The following is a 12,229-nucleotide window of genomic DNA, read 5'->3' on the forward strand; positions in this document are numbered from 1 at the left end:
TGGTCCGCTCCTACGTTACAGTGCTCTAGAATCTCTAGAGCACTGTACCTACGTATAGCTAATCTGCCGGCCGGCAGTCTAATTATCCGGCTTCTGCTATAGAAATACCAAGGTCATCCGCCATGGTCAATGCAATGGTCAATGCAAGGTTTCCAAGGTATAGGTTTCCGCCATGCAAGGTATGGTCAATGCTGGTCAATGCAAGGTATATGTACTTGGTCAATGTAAAGGGTAAAGTCCCTAAATACCTCTTAAGCATGGAGGAAGGAAACAACTTTCATTCTCCTTTCTCCATGATCACCTGCTACTAGGTGGCGTACGCCGCCGCCCGATTCAAAGGATTCAGCCTTAACCACCCTTCCACCCGTTAGGACAAGATTGGGAGGTGTGAATCTTCGTCTGATTCAGCTTCACTGATTTCGCAGCGATTGTCCCGTACGTGCTGCATTTTAGGTAGTGATAGCAAAGTTCCGCTGTTCAGGCAAGACAAATATTGGGCATCTCAACATCACCGTGAGCAAACATGGTGCGGCGAGCGCTTCATTTCGTCTTCAAGGTGGGCGACCGCAAGGCGACGATTAAATTCTTCAAAGATGTCCTTGGAATGCGGGTGCTGCGGCACGAGGAATTCGAAGACGGCTGTCGCGCTGAGTGCAATGGCCCATACGACCTGAATTGGAGCAAGACAATGATCGGTTACGGTCCTGAAGTGAGCCATTTCGTCATGGAGCTCACCTACAACTACGGCATTGGGAGCTACGCAAAGGGAAACGACTTCGTTGCTGTGGTCATACGCTCTGACAGTGTACTTGAGAATGCGCGGCGCCACGCGTGGCCTGTGGAAAAATTCGAAGGACACGATGCCCTCATCGCTCCCGGAGGATATAGGTCAGTAGCACCTTGCAGTTAATGCTGTTATGGGATGGTGTGCAGAACGCTGTGTGATGAAGCGCGTAAATGGTGCATTCATACCGTGAGACAGTTCGAGCACAAGCATATGCGCTTTAGCGTATGCAGCTCGTAGCTGTGACTGCAAAATCCTAAAGTGCGCAGTACGCTGCGTCCGCCGTGTCTGCACCAGAGGAAGTATGCGCGCAGCGCGTCCTTCACGTCCGCAACAGCGGCCAAGAGGTGTTGCACGTCGGCACGTGTCAACAACAGCTATGCTTGTTGTAACATGCGCGTGCCGCGCTCTTATGCTTCATAAGTTCAGCAGCCCCGGTGACCGCAACGTGATGGAATTTAGCAGAAAAAGCCGTCGTAGTAGAGCGGTCTGGACTAATTTCAGCCACCCGGGGCTCTTTAACGTATGTACATACATTTAAGGCTGAATCGCATGCACGCGAAAACTCACGCGAACGCGAACGCGACGGCGGCACGCGTCGCGCGAAGCCTTCGCGCGAACAGAAATGCATGTGTCGCTTGGCTCGTCGCTCGGATCTGCCGAAATAGAAAATTTCGCTCGTTCGCCCGGAAGTAACCGTACGTCACTGCCGCTCATTTCGCATGCTTTCTTTATTTTGTCGTGTTGCATTGTGATTGTGCATTACCGCGTAAACATTTCGCTTTGTACGAACAATGGTGGATAGCCATGGATTCAAAGAACATCTAATCGCAACCGAAACAGTAGAAACAAGGGGTCACGTGACTATTCGTGCCGATTACAGTGCAAGTTCACACACATTCGATACGGTTTGCTGTAAATACATTTTACTTTGCCATGTTGTCGCAAAATAACGTCAATTCTTGCAATCGTTATGACTCTTGTTAGATTTGGCAATAGTTTTGCGGTGTACTAAGCCACTAAGCCAGCCAAATGCCAGCGTTGTCGTCGTTTCGCTCGGTTCGCGCTGTCGCGTGCATGCGTCTTCCCCAGTGGGCGACGGAGCGAACCATGATCGCTTACGCCGCGCCGCCTTGTCGCTTCGCTCACTTTTTCGCTCACATGCGTTTCCCGCTTTATATTGCACGGACACCTGTTGCGTTTCTCGGCTATCTATCGCATGCACGCGAAAACTCACTCGAACGCGACGGCGGTACGCGTCGCGCGAAGCCTTCGCATGTGTGAGCGAAAAAGTGAGCGAAGCGACAAGGTGGCGCGGCGAAAGCGATTGTTCGCTCCGTCGCCTACTGGGGAAGACGCATGCACGCGACAGCGCGAACCTGCGACAACGCTCTGTGTAGGTTGTGTGGCTGGCATTTGGCTGGCATAGTGGCTTAGTACACCGCAAAACTATTGCTAAATCCAACAACAGTCATAACGATTGCAAGAATTAGTTATTTTGAGACAACATGGCAAAGTAAAATGTATTTACAGCAAACCGTATCGAATGTGTGTGAACTTGCACTGTAATCGGCACGGATAGTCACGTGACTCCTGGTTGCTATTGTTTCGGTTGCGATTGCACGTTCTCTTATTCCTTGGCTATCCACCATTGTTCGTACAAAGCGAAATGTTTGCGCGGTAATGCACAATCACAATGCAACACAGCAAAATAAAGAAAGCATGCGAAATGAGCGGCAGTGACGTACGGTTAAGGCTGAAGGCTGAATCGCATGCACGCGAAAACTCACGCGAACGCGACGGCGGCACGCGTCGCGCGAAGCCTTCGCGTGTCGCTTGGCTCGTCGCTCGGATCTGCCGAAATAGAAAATTTCGCTCGTTCGCCCGGAAGTAACCGTACGTCACTGCCGCTCATTTCGCATGCTTTCTTTATTTTGCTGTGTTGCATTGTGATTGTGCATTACCGCGTAAACATTTCGCTTTGTACGAACAATGGTGAATAGCCAAGGATTCAAAGAACGTCTAATCGCAACCGAAACAACAAAAGAAACAAGGGGTCACGTGATTATTCGTGCCGATTACAGTGCAAGTTCACACACATTCGATACGGTTTGCTGTAAATACATTTTACTTTGTCATGTTGTCGCAAAATAACTAATTCTTGCAATCGTTATGACTGTAGTTGGATTTGGTGTACTAAGCCACTATGCCAGCCAAATGCCAGCCACACTAGGGTCCCTAGAAATAGGGACTCTAGCCACACAACCGACACAGAGCGTTGTCGCCGTTTCGCTCGGTTCGCGCTGTCCCGTGCATGCGTCTTCCCCAGTAGCCGACGGAGCGAACCATGATTGCTTACGCCACGCCGCCTTGTCGCTTCGCTCACTTTTTCGCTCACATGCGTTTCCCGCCCAGAATCGGACCCGCGTCCTCGGGCTCTCCATTCGGGCCGAGGCGCGACATTCGCGGTTCCCTCTCTGCTTAATGACATATTGCAGCGCGTTCCTATTGCTTTTGGGGTATGGCTCTGGCTTGACATCATTCCAACGTGTTTGCTTGGCAAGATTTATTTCCGCTGTGGTCCACTCGATGGCGAGCGAGATCGCACACGACATCGTACGGGACTCCATTGGCGGGCGTTGCAGCTGATCACATATATGTACCTACATACACACGCTAGCGGCTGTTTCCGTGCGGCTCCGATATGAAAGGTAAAACGGCAAATGATAAATACTGTTGCTGTCGACCGGTCCAAGCGACTGCGCCGCCAAGATAACGCCGGCGTTATACACAAAACCTAAAGCGCCGCTAAGACTGCCGATTTTGAGCGGGCAAACCGCGGCTGACGACGCAAAGGTTTCGTCGTGTGCCTACCTCGTCGGGTTGGTAACCACGGCGTCGTTTGTAGAGACTGAGTCCTCGTGAAATGTCTACGTAATGTGATATAAAGCCCTTTCCCCCAGGGTGCCGAAAGCTTTAAAAACCGTTTGAGCAAAGGAAAAACTATCTCATCTTGGGGGGACCCAAAGAGAGAGATGAACTTTCTATTCTGAGCAGGCGCCAGGTGGGCAGCCTCCTCAGGAGTCCAGTACCGAAGCAGTCTCCCTAGTCTGGTCGGCGAAACTACGCTGATCATCCAGGCTGGGACTTGACAGCTGAGTCCCACTGTTCTTCGGTTATGTTTCTGGTGGTTATGGTGCTATGTAGTCTGCATCACACTGTAGGGTATTTGGCACGTTGCAGAATGTGCATTTATGTATTAAGGCGAAAACCTTTAATGGCTCATGCTGTCGTGGACAAAATGTGTCCTGCTTTTGCGGCGGCTCTGATTGGCCGTGGCGGGATGACGTCATAGAGGTCTCGACCAATCACAGAGCACCACCACAGTATGCGCGAATGCGTGCCTTATATGGCCATATGCCAATCAGTGATCAATTGATAATTACTTTAAGTAATTATTAAATTATAACTACTGATGTAATTCGTTTATTACCTAATGAACAACTCATTAATTAAAGAATTTTCTGCTTCATAATTCAATAATGACTAATTAAATAATTCCTAATTAGTGCCAGTTGCGTAGCAGATGCGGCACTCAGGTCCAAAATGCAATGTTGCTCCAAACTGGCTGCCTTGATGTTCTTCCGTCGAATTTAGCAGGACACAGGAACAAGGTCACAGCACCAGGGGCAAAGATATAATGCATCTAGAAAGGTTAATGAACTATTGGCAACGGGCAGTGAAAAAAAAAAAAAGCTGAAGGATGAAGGTTGTTACCTTTCAGTGCCATCTATCTTTCCTAAAGGCACTACTGTCCAGTGTTCATCAGGAATTTATCAGCATAGGGGTGAGATCAGAAAGGATATGCACAAGATAGAGAACGGAAATGTTGTGCCCGTTAATCTGAACTCCAAATTAGTGCCGCTACTCTAGAGCATCTAAGTATTAGACTCAACATTTGAATCATTTCATTTATTAATACTGTCAGCCTATGCAGGCTATTACAGGAGTGGAAATAAACAAAATTCACAAAAAAGTACATTTCAACAACTGCAAAAGTCTGACACAAAAATACAAGCAAATACAGTGGAGATAAAACAGAACGTCAAATAATACAGCAAAAGAAACAAAGGCTAACTAAGAAACTAAGGCTAAGTCATAATAGGCTAACCAGACTGGGTGTTCTGTTATGAAGTGCACCAGCAAGCGTTCTGTTTGCTGCTAGTCTTTTCCATGTTGTTGCTAAGGTCAGCCTGCATTATATATCTTTACATGCTTTGGTCGTTTGTCTTGTCGGAGAGGAATGCGAAGTTGGAAAGGTATTGAATTTGCATAAAAAGGAATCAGATGGGAGATTTTATATTTCAAAAAAAAAAAAAAAAGCTGCAATTATCAAAGGAGTATGCCTTAGAAACATGCTCCAAAGGTGCTCCAAAATGCTCGAGCCTGCTTCCACGCCTGCTAAAGTCCCTCGTAATTTTTGTAGGTGGTGGGCGAGATCCGGTGCTTTTTATAGTGAGGTCGAATCCTGTAAGAAAAAAGCATGTAGAGGTTTAACGTGTGAAAACACTTGTTTGGCATAGTTTATCTTAGTAGATGTAGCCATCACCTTCCGGAGGCACGCTAGTGAGTAGGATTGAGAAGTATGTTGCCAGGAGTGAGTGACATCGATATAAAGTGCCTCTTTAGTCGCCTTATGAACGTGCCTGCGTGCCCTAGGGGCAGGGTGTCTAACTTTGGATACAAGTGACCTGGAAGGCTAGGTTCTGATCTCACCTCTCCATCATAGTGGCGAAAACAGAGATAAGGCAGCGCCTGCCATTGGACAACAATGGGGAGCCTGTTAGACCTCGTGAAGGAGTGCTTTCGCTGTAAGAAGAAAAGCAATGGATCGAAGTGAAAAGTTTGCCATTGAAATCAGTGGGTCATAAACAGAGTTGTTTTCTCTGCCCATTGCGCTCAACCATTGGAGCCCAATCAGCACTTCGAACAGACCGAATGGGAAGGCACAGTGTTACACTAGTTGGAATGAAAGAGAGAGGTACTGTAGTGGAGGACCACGGAACAATGTCCACCACCTAGAGTCTGTTAAAGAAAGATGTACCGTAGTGGAGGGGTGCGGAATAATTTCCACCAACTAGGGAATTTTACGTGCACCGACGTTACTGTGCCAGTTTCTTAACGCTAGACAGCCAGGCGTAGTTAAACCCAGGCTGAATTTTTTAAAAGGGAAATTTAAATTGTGAATGACAAGCTTATTGGTCTCGGACCATTATACGAGGTTCGCCGCTACGCCAGTTCTCTTTTTCAATAGGGTAGACAACCTGTGGAGACTAACGGAGGTTCTACTGTGCAAACCACGTGACTTTACAATTTCTTTTATTTGTTTAGTTAGTCATCCCGAACACGGGTGGCCGCTGCACTGTATGGCGCCGCTCATTTAGAATGCTGCTCCATTCGAGAGCCTTCTTAGGCAGTGAAATAATTGCAGACAATTCGTAGTAACATATTTAGATAAATATATAACCATGTACAACTCAAGACGAAATGATAAATCAGTTAAAAACATCACGCAAACCATTTTATTTTTCTATCCTTCGACGACGTCGCAGCGAGTCACATGGCACGTGCACAGCAGCCGTATGCGATGCGACACCAGCAGACGCAATTTGGTTGACCGAGACGAATGATAAGCCGACGCTGATGGTGGGAAGGCCGCCTTGGGCAGCAAATTAGCGCTCTCTTCTTGAGTTGTATCTGAACTTAGCACAAAGATGAATTCATAAGTCGATTTCCCATTTTGTCTTCCTTTTTTCCCTAGCGATGACTGTTTGTTTTATTTCCCTTGGCATGCTAGACTATGCCAGGAATGAAGCTCCGATGTTCAAATGTGAAGACTGGGTGGAGCAAGGGAAATTACCGGTAGGAGTATTAATTTACAAGCTCTATTCGGCGTGCTGTCGTTTCGGCCTGTAAAAATACGGTGTCGAAAAAAAAAAAAAAAAAGAATGCGTTTCATCGCGTTATCCATCATCACTAAGAGTGGCTAGAAAGTGGCACTGAAAGCTGAAAGTGCACTACTGAGCGAAACTGCATGGTCTGCAGGTTGCGCGGTGACGAGGGAGTGGGGACAAAAACCTTCCAAAGCAGGGAGAGGGTCGAGGTCAAGTGGACCGAAGGAGCTATTCGACTAGACCCTAAGGAATAAAAAAAAAACATAGAGGGAATGGCCGTAATTAATGTGCAACCGCTTAACTGCAGCATGAGGCCATCGATATCACATTACGTTGACCAGCGAGGAAACGTGCCAAGAAAAACAGCATTTGGTCACCACACGGAAGCGGCTTCGTAGGATCGCCGGCGGCGATTAAGTACATCTACAAACGGCAGCAGACTCTGCCCTTAAGAGATTACGTGCTCAGCTTGAAGCGTTTCTTATGGAAAGAGAAGAAGACTGCCTGCAAGGTATCTGAGACAGCTGCAGTTCTCTCAAAATTGAAGAAGTACAGAGCCTGCTGCCAGAATAAGCAAAGACTCGAGTGTTTTGAAATTTTAGGAGGAGAAGTTGCGGCGCCCAGAACTGTATATTCACTAGCTACAGTAGCGCGTGCGGTGCCAAGTCCGCGTCGAGAGAGCATTTTTGAACTAAACTACATCCTCTCTTGTCATCGAACCCGGATGACGCCAACAACCCTCGACAATGAGCTCTTCCTTCGGTCTTTTATGCCGGCAAATAAAAAAGCCGGCAGCATTCATTGAGCACCTATTTGCGCGCAGTCATGATGTCATGTCATGCTTATTGCAAATCATGCGAATAAACATGCCAGTCTAAGAGCCTCAATGTTCTAGAAGACGTTATATAGCCCGCCTATGCAGGCAACTATGACGTGCAACAAGGCGCTGATCGCATCGCGTCGCGGCCACAGGAGTAAGAGAATTAATCCGGTTCTCCGGCAAATTCAATAACGACTCCAGCTACAATACGTGCTGGAGGGGACTTTCGTCAGCGTCTTTCGGGCCACAAATGCAGAGGGGCCCGCGTGCTAGGCGATATATATATATAGTCACACATGGTATATACATAGTTCATCATATACATAGTTAATCTTGGGGTGTGTGCTTGGTTCGACATTGATCTGATTTCAAAGTCGTTTTCTGGTAGCCGGACGAAACATTGTTTTGTAGTAGTAGAGGTTTCGCTCTAGACTAAAATTCGTGTGAAATATTTTGTACCTGAAAAGCGCAGCGAGAAACATTGTTTTCTTTTACCTTCGTCGCGTGACAGCTTTATTTGGCTAGTGCCAATGAAAATAACCATTATTTTTCTCCCATCCTGCTCTAATTTTCGGTCACTCATTATAAACATTTTGTTGACGTCTGTACAACCGATTAGAAGCCCGTCACATCTGACGACAAAAAATAAGACGTGCTACTGTATGTATTTCTAGCGTTTATTAAGGCTAAAGGCTTTAATGCCTCATTGTTGTGCCGAGGGTGTCATTCTTTCGAGGGAGATAGTTAAATGAATAAACCTTGTCTCCACCGGAAATCGAACCTCCATCCTTTGGATCCCTAACCGAACGCTTTACCAACTGCGCCAAGTTCCGGATCGTGAAACGTTCATCATAATTCCCCTCGTCTACCGTTAGGATAGCGGGATTCCGCGAGTGACAGTTACTGCGCCTTTAATTTCCTGTACACGAATTATGGAACGCCGGTGAACTTTGATGCGTTCAATGGTTGTGTTCGACAAGGAGCGCTCCATGTACCGTCACGACTGGTCATGACGTCACCAGGCTATTCATGCATAGACGAAGCTGACCCCGCCGGGCGTCCGATCCAGGTGTCCGTGCGGCGTCTTTCATTTGGCGATTTCTCGAACGCCGCACCGCACAGCAAACAGAAGCAGACCGAGATGTCTAGGAGGCGTTAGTGCAGCAGGCATCAGCGGCATTTCAAATTGATTTACGGAATAAAAAAAGGCGCAGTATCGGTCACAATTCTCCGCGGACATATGTACCACGCCGTAAAGGAAGGAAGGTTGAAGTGAAAGAAGAGAGAGACAGAGGTGCCGTAGTGGAGGGCTGCGGTCGAGCGCGTTATGATGGCTTTCGCCTCATCGCACTTTAGTGGTCCAAAGTGCCCTCTAGAATTTTTATGTACTGAAACAGGAAAAACAACCCAGTATTAAGAAAGTGGAGCAAAAAATACGCCAGTTTTTTTTTTTTTTTTTTTTTTTTAATGAACCCGTTTGAACACTTTTGAACCGGTTCGAGCAGGGTCGAACCGGAACGAAATGTGTCTCCGGAGTCGAAACCGAACCCGAAAAAATTGCGGTTCGACACCCTGCCCGCCTGCATCGAATGTTGCCACGCATTTCCTTGGCGTTCGTCTCGTGAATGGAAAACTGCCGCAAAAATGCCATGCTTCGGCTTCTCGTCAGTGACCCGGGTCGTTAGAAACCCCTCATCGTTAAAGGTAGATAGGTAATTGATTTCACACTGCAGCGCCGCAGCAGCGAACTTCCCCTGGCCGCTGTCAGCATGAGCCAAAGGGCAACGCGGTGTACTTTGTATACATTTGTAAGGAACGCGTCCAAAACACGCCGAAAACGGGCACCATAGCGCCGGTAGCATCCTATGTAGTCGTCACCGTGCTGAAGCGAATGGGTCATTATGGGTGGCAACGTTTACTTTCGTTGATCTTGTTGGGAGGTTGCAACGTGTGTCCCCAAAGAATTGAATGGGTCCCTTTCAAGTGAGCAGTCATAAAGGGAAGGGAAGCTCCCCAATCGGCGCCCGGAACACTTGTCGCTGCATGTGGATGGATGGGTTGCTGTGTACGCGCGTATCATTCTCCAGGAGAAGGCTGCACCCTTCATTCTCTGAACAGCATGGACAGAGACATCGGGACTTTACTCTCCCACAGCTTAGCAACACAAGTGCCTACTGGTGTTGCTCGGGTCCCTCAAGATTTCTGTCGCCTCTTGCTTTCGAGTAGCGAATTTGCGTTCATGTTCTTTTTTACGAGGACCCGAAGTGGCGCGCAGTGACGACAGTCTATCAGTTAATCATAATTTCTCGATTTCGAAAGCACCAATAAAAACATGTTTTGAACCAGTCTCTTTGTCAACCGGGCAAGCGAAAAAAGAAAAAAATGAGAAACCCCACTGGCTTTGCGCGCGTCGCTACGCGACTCTCCGTCAGGAACCGAGGGCTGGCGTCGCGGAACAAACTCCAGCTTGGGTTCCCTATTGAAAGTGTTGATGTACAGTTGCACCAAAAGTAAAACGGAGCATGTGACCGAACTGGTTAAATCTAGGCTACCTCGATAGTTCCGCGTCTCTTGGCGCTGCTATCGAGGCACCCTAGTTAAAACCGCATTACAGCGCGCTTTATCAGCAGATGCATAGTCGCAAAAAATCTAAGAGGCACTTTGGACCACTAAACTGCCATGAGGCGAAAGCCGCTATTGCGTGGTGGTCCGAAGCCCTTCACTAACGCCACCTCCTTTTCTCTTCTTTCACTCCCACCATCTTTTCCTTGCGGCTCGGTTGAAGTGTCCGCGGAGAATTGTGACAGATACTGCTCCTTCTCTTTCCAGTAAAGCAATTTGAAAGATCGCTGATGCCTGCCGAACTGCGGCTGGTTCTGTATGCTCCGTGGTGCGGCGTTCGAGGAAGCGCCAGATGAAAGGCGCTGCGCGGACGCCTGGATGGAATGCCCGGCGGGGTCAGCTTCGCATATGCGTGAACATTCTGGTGACGTCATGCCCGGATGTGACGTCATTATGACGTCAGTTCCGGTTATTAGACTCGGTCGGGTATGGTGTCACATCCGGTCATAACGTCACCAGGGGATGCTAGTCGCAATCATTTCTGACATTGTCATCAGACTGTCACTGTCTTTATCGATTACTATCTACCACTAACTAGCGGTGGCGGTCTCCATGGCAACCGCGCTGGCATGACGCTAGATATGGTTCTCACCTGCCCGGCGTGGCTGTCAGGATGATTGACAGCCATGGTGGGACAGGACAGGATGCCGGATACCGCATGAGGCATACGAGAGAGCATTGGCACATTAGCTGACCCACCTTTGTTGTGATGCTCGCCTTATAGGGAATCCGTGCAAAGCGGCGCTGCTCGGCGCGGCAGGGCACTTTCTGCATCGTCCCGCCTAGGCCACCCCTTTCAATCTGCGTGACCGCTGCCATGGTTAAATTCTGACCGAATTTACCCAGTCAGTCTACGAGCGTTTATACACTACAGAGCAACGGGCTCGATGCCGAGCGCAGGGCGAACCATGGTGGTCCCGCAGATTAAAACTGCCTGGTGGTGTTCGTGACGCAGCATAAAGTACCGCGGCGCCGAATCTCCGCAGAAGGGCAATTTTGCTCTACTGCCGGCAAGGAAAGTAGTATCACAAACATCCCGATGTGTCATACTGATGTTCTAACGCACTCTCGCTATCTTTTGCACATTTGATGACAGAACGTGCTGCCATGCAGTTTTGCCCAGTTGTGCCATCGCTGGTGTGCCCGTTTATTTTCTGTGCATCTGTACTTTTGCGAACAAAAGTTAACAGACACGAGAAAATCAATTTCGGCGCATAGGTGCCACTTTCTTCGGCATTTTGCGAGTTCACGTAAAAAGCTTTCGAGTCCGACTTTCACCTCGGCAAGTCTGGTCTAATAATAGTGCTATAGAGTCCTGACAACGTGTCCTGGAAACTTGTCCCCAGTATTAACACACTGGTTCCGTTTTGTAGCATCGGTGACTCAAAACAAGAAAATTTTGTATTATGACGACGCGTGAGCGTTCCTTTTTAAGAGGCATGACGTATTAGTCGGTGCCACAGTCCTAAAACGCATATGAAAAAATGGAGGGGAGGGGGTTGTAAGCTCCGCCCTATAAGAGTATGATGCTACAGCTTTGCCGGATCCCTTCGTTCGCGTATACACGCGCTTTGCTACTTGCAGGACTGTTTTTGAGGCCTCTATATTCCTACACATACACCATACCATGCACAGTAATAAAAGACCATCTGATATAAATTCGGGATTCCGATCTCACCCTCCCGTTTCAGTGGCGAAGACCGAGCTGGCTGAGCATTCGGCTGTCATGTTTCTTGTGAGTCGTGACGTCACGTGCACAGTTTGACGACTAGTCAGTGCATGGTCATGTCGCTCAAAACGCCGGATTTTCTAGAGAGCAGGGCCTATAGCTTTATCGCGTTAAATATTGTATCAGTATGCACGTCCAGCCACATTGTCCGGTGAACGTCGCACTGATCACAGAACTAGTCTGTGGCGTAGATCCAGACAGATATCACTGTCCACAGGTATATTTTACCATGCCCGGTCAGCTAAAGTTCCAGCTTGCGCCGCTCAGCTCGCGCACCGGCGTGAGCTGGAACTTCTTGGCTGAACCGATCGTCGCGCGTG

General features: G+C 48.2%; 1 protein-coding gene across 1 annotated transcript in view; it reads left to right on the forward strand.

The window, feature by feature from the left end:
* Positions 1-350: 350 nt before the first annotated feature.
* The window catches only part of LOC146202748 (glyoxalase domain-containing protein 4), a 28,213-nt gene continuing 16,334 nt past the window's right edge, over positions 351-12,229 (forward strand). Inside the window, exon 1 of the mRNA XM_084588302.1 lies at positions 351-888. Coding sequence (XP_084444428.1) covers positions 524-888 — 365 coding nt within the window. The 5' untranslated portion in view covers positions 351-523. The remainder of the gene's footprint in view (positions 889-12,229) is intronic.

This window comes from Amblyomma maculatum, chromosome 1, assembly GCF_055883805.1.
Source record: "Amblyomma maculatum isolate TAMU_Amacu chromosome 1, ASM5588380v1, whole genome shotgun sequence".
In the NCBI taxonomy this organism is placed as follows: domain Eukaryota; kingdom Metazoa; phylum Arthropoda; class Arachnida; order Ixodida; family Ixodidae; genus Amblyomma; species Amblyomma maculatum.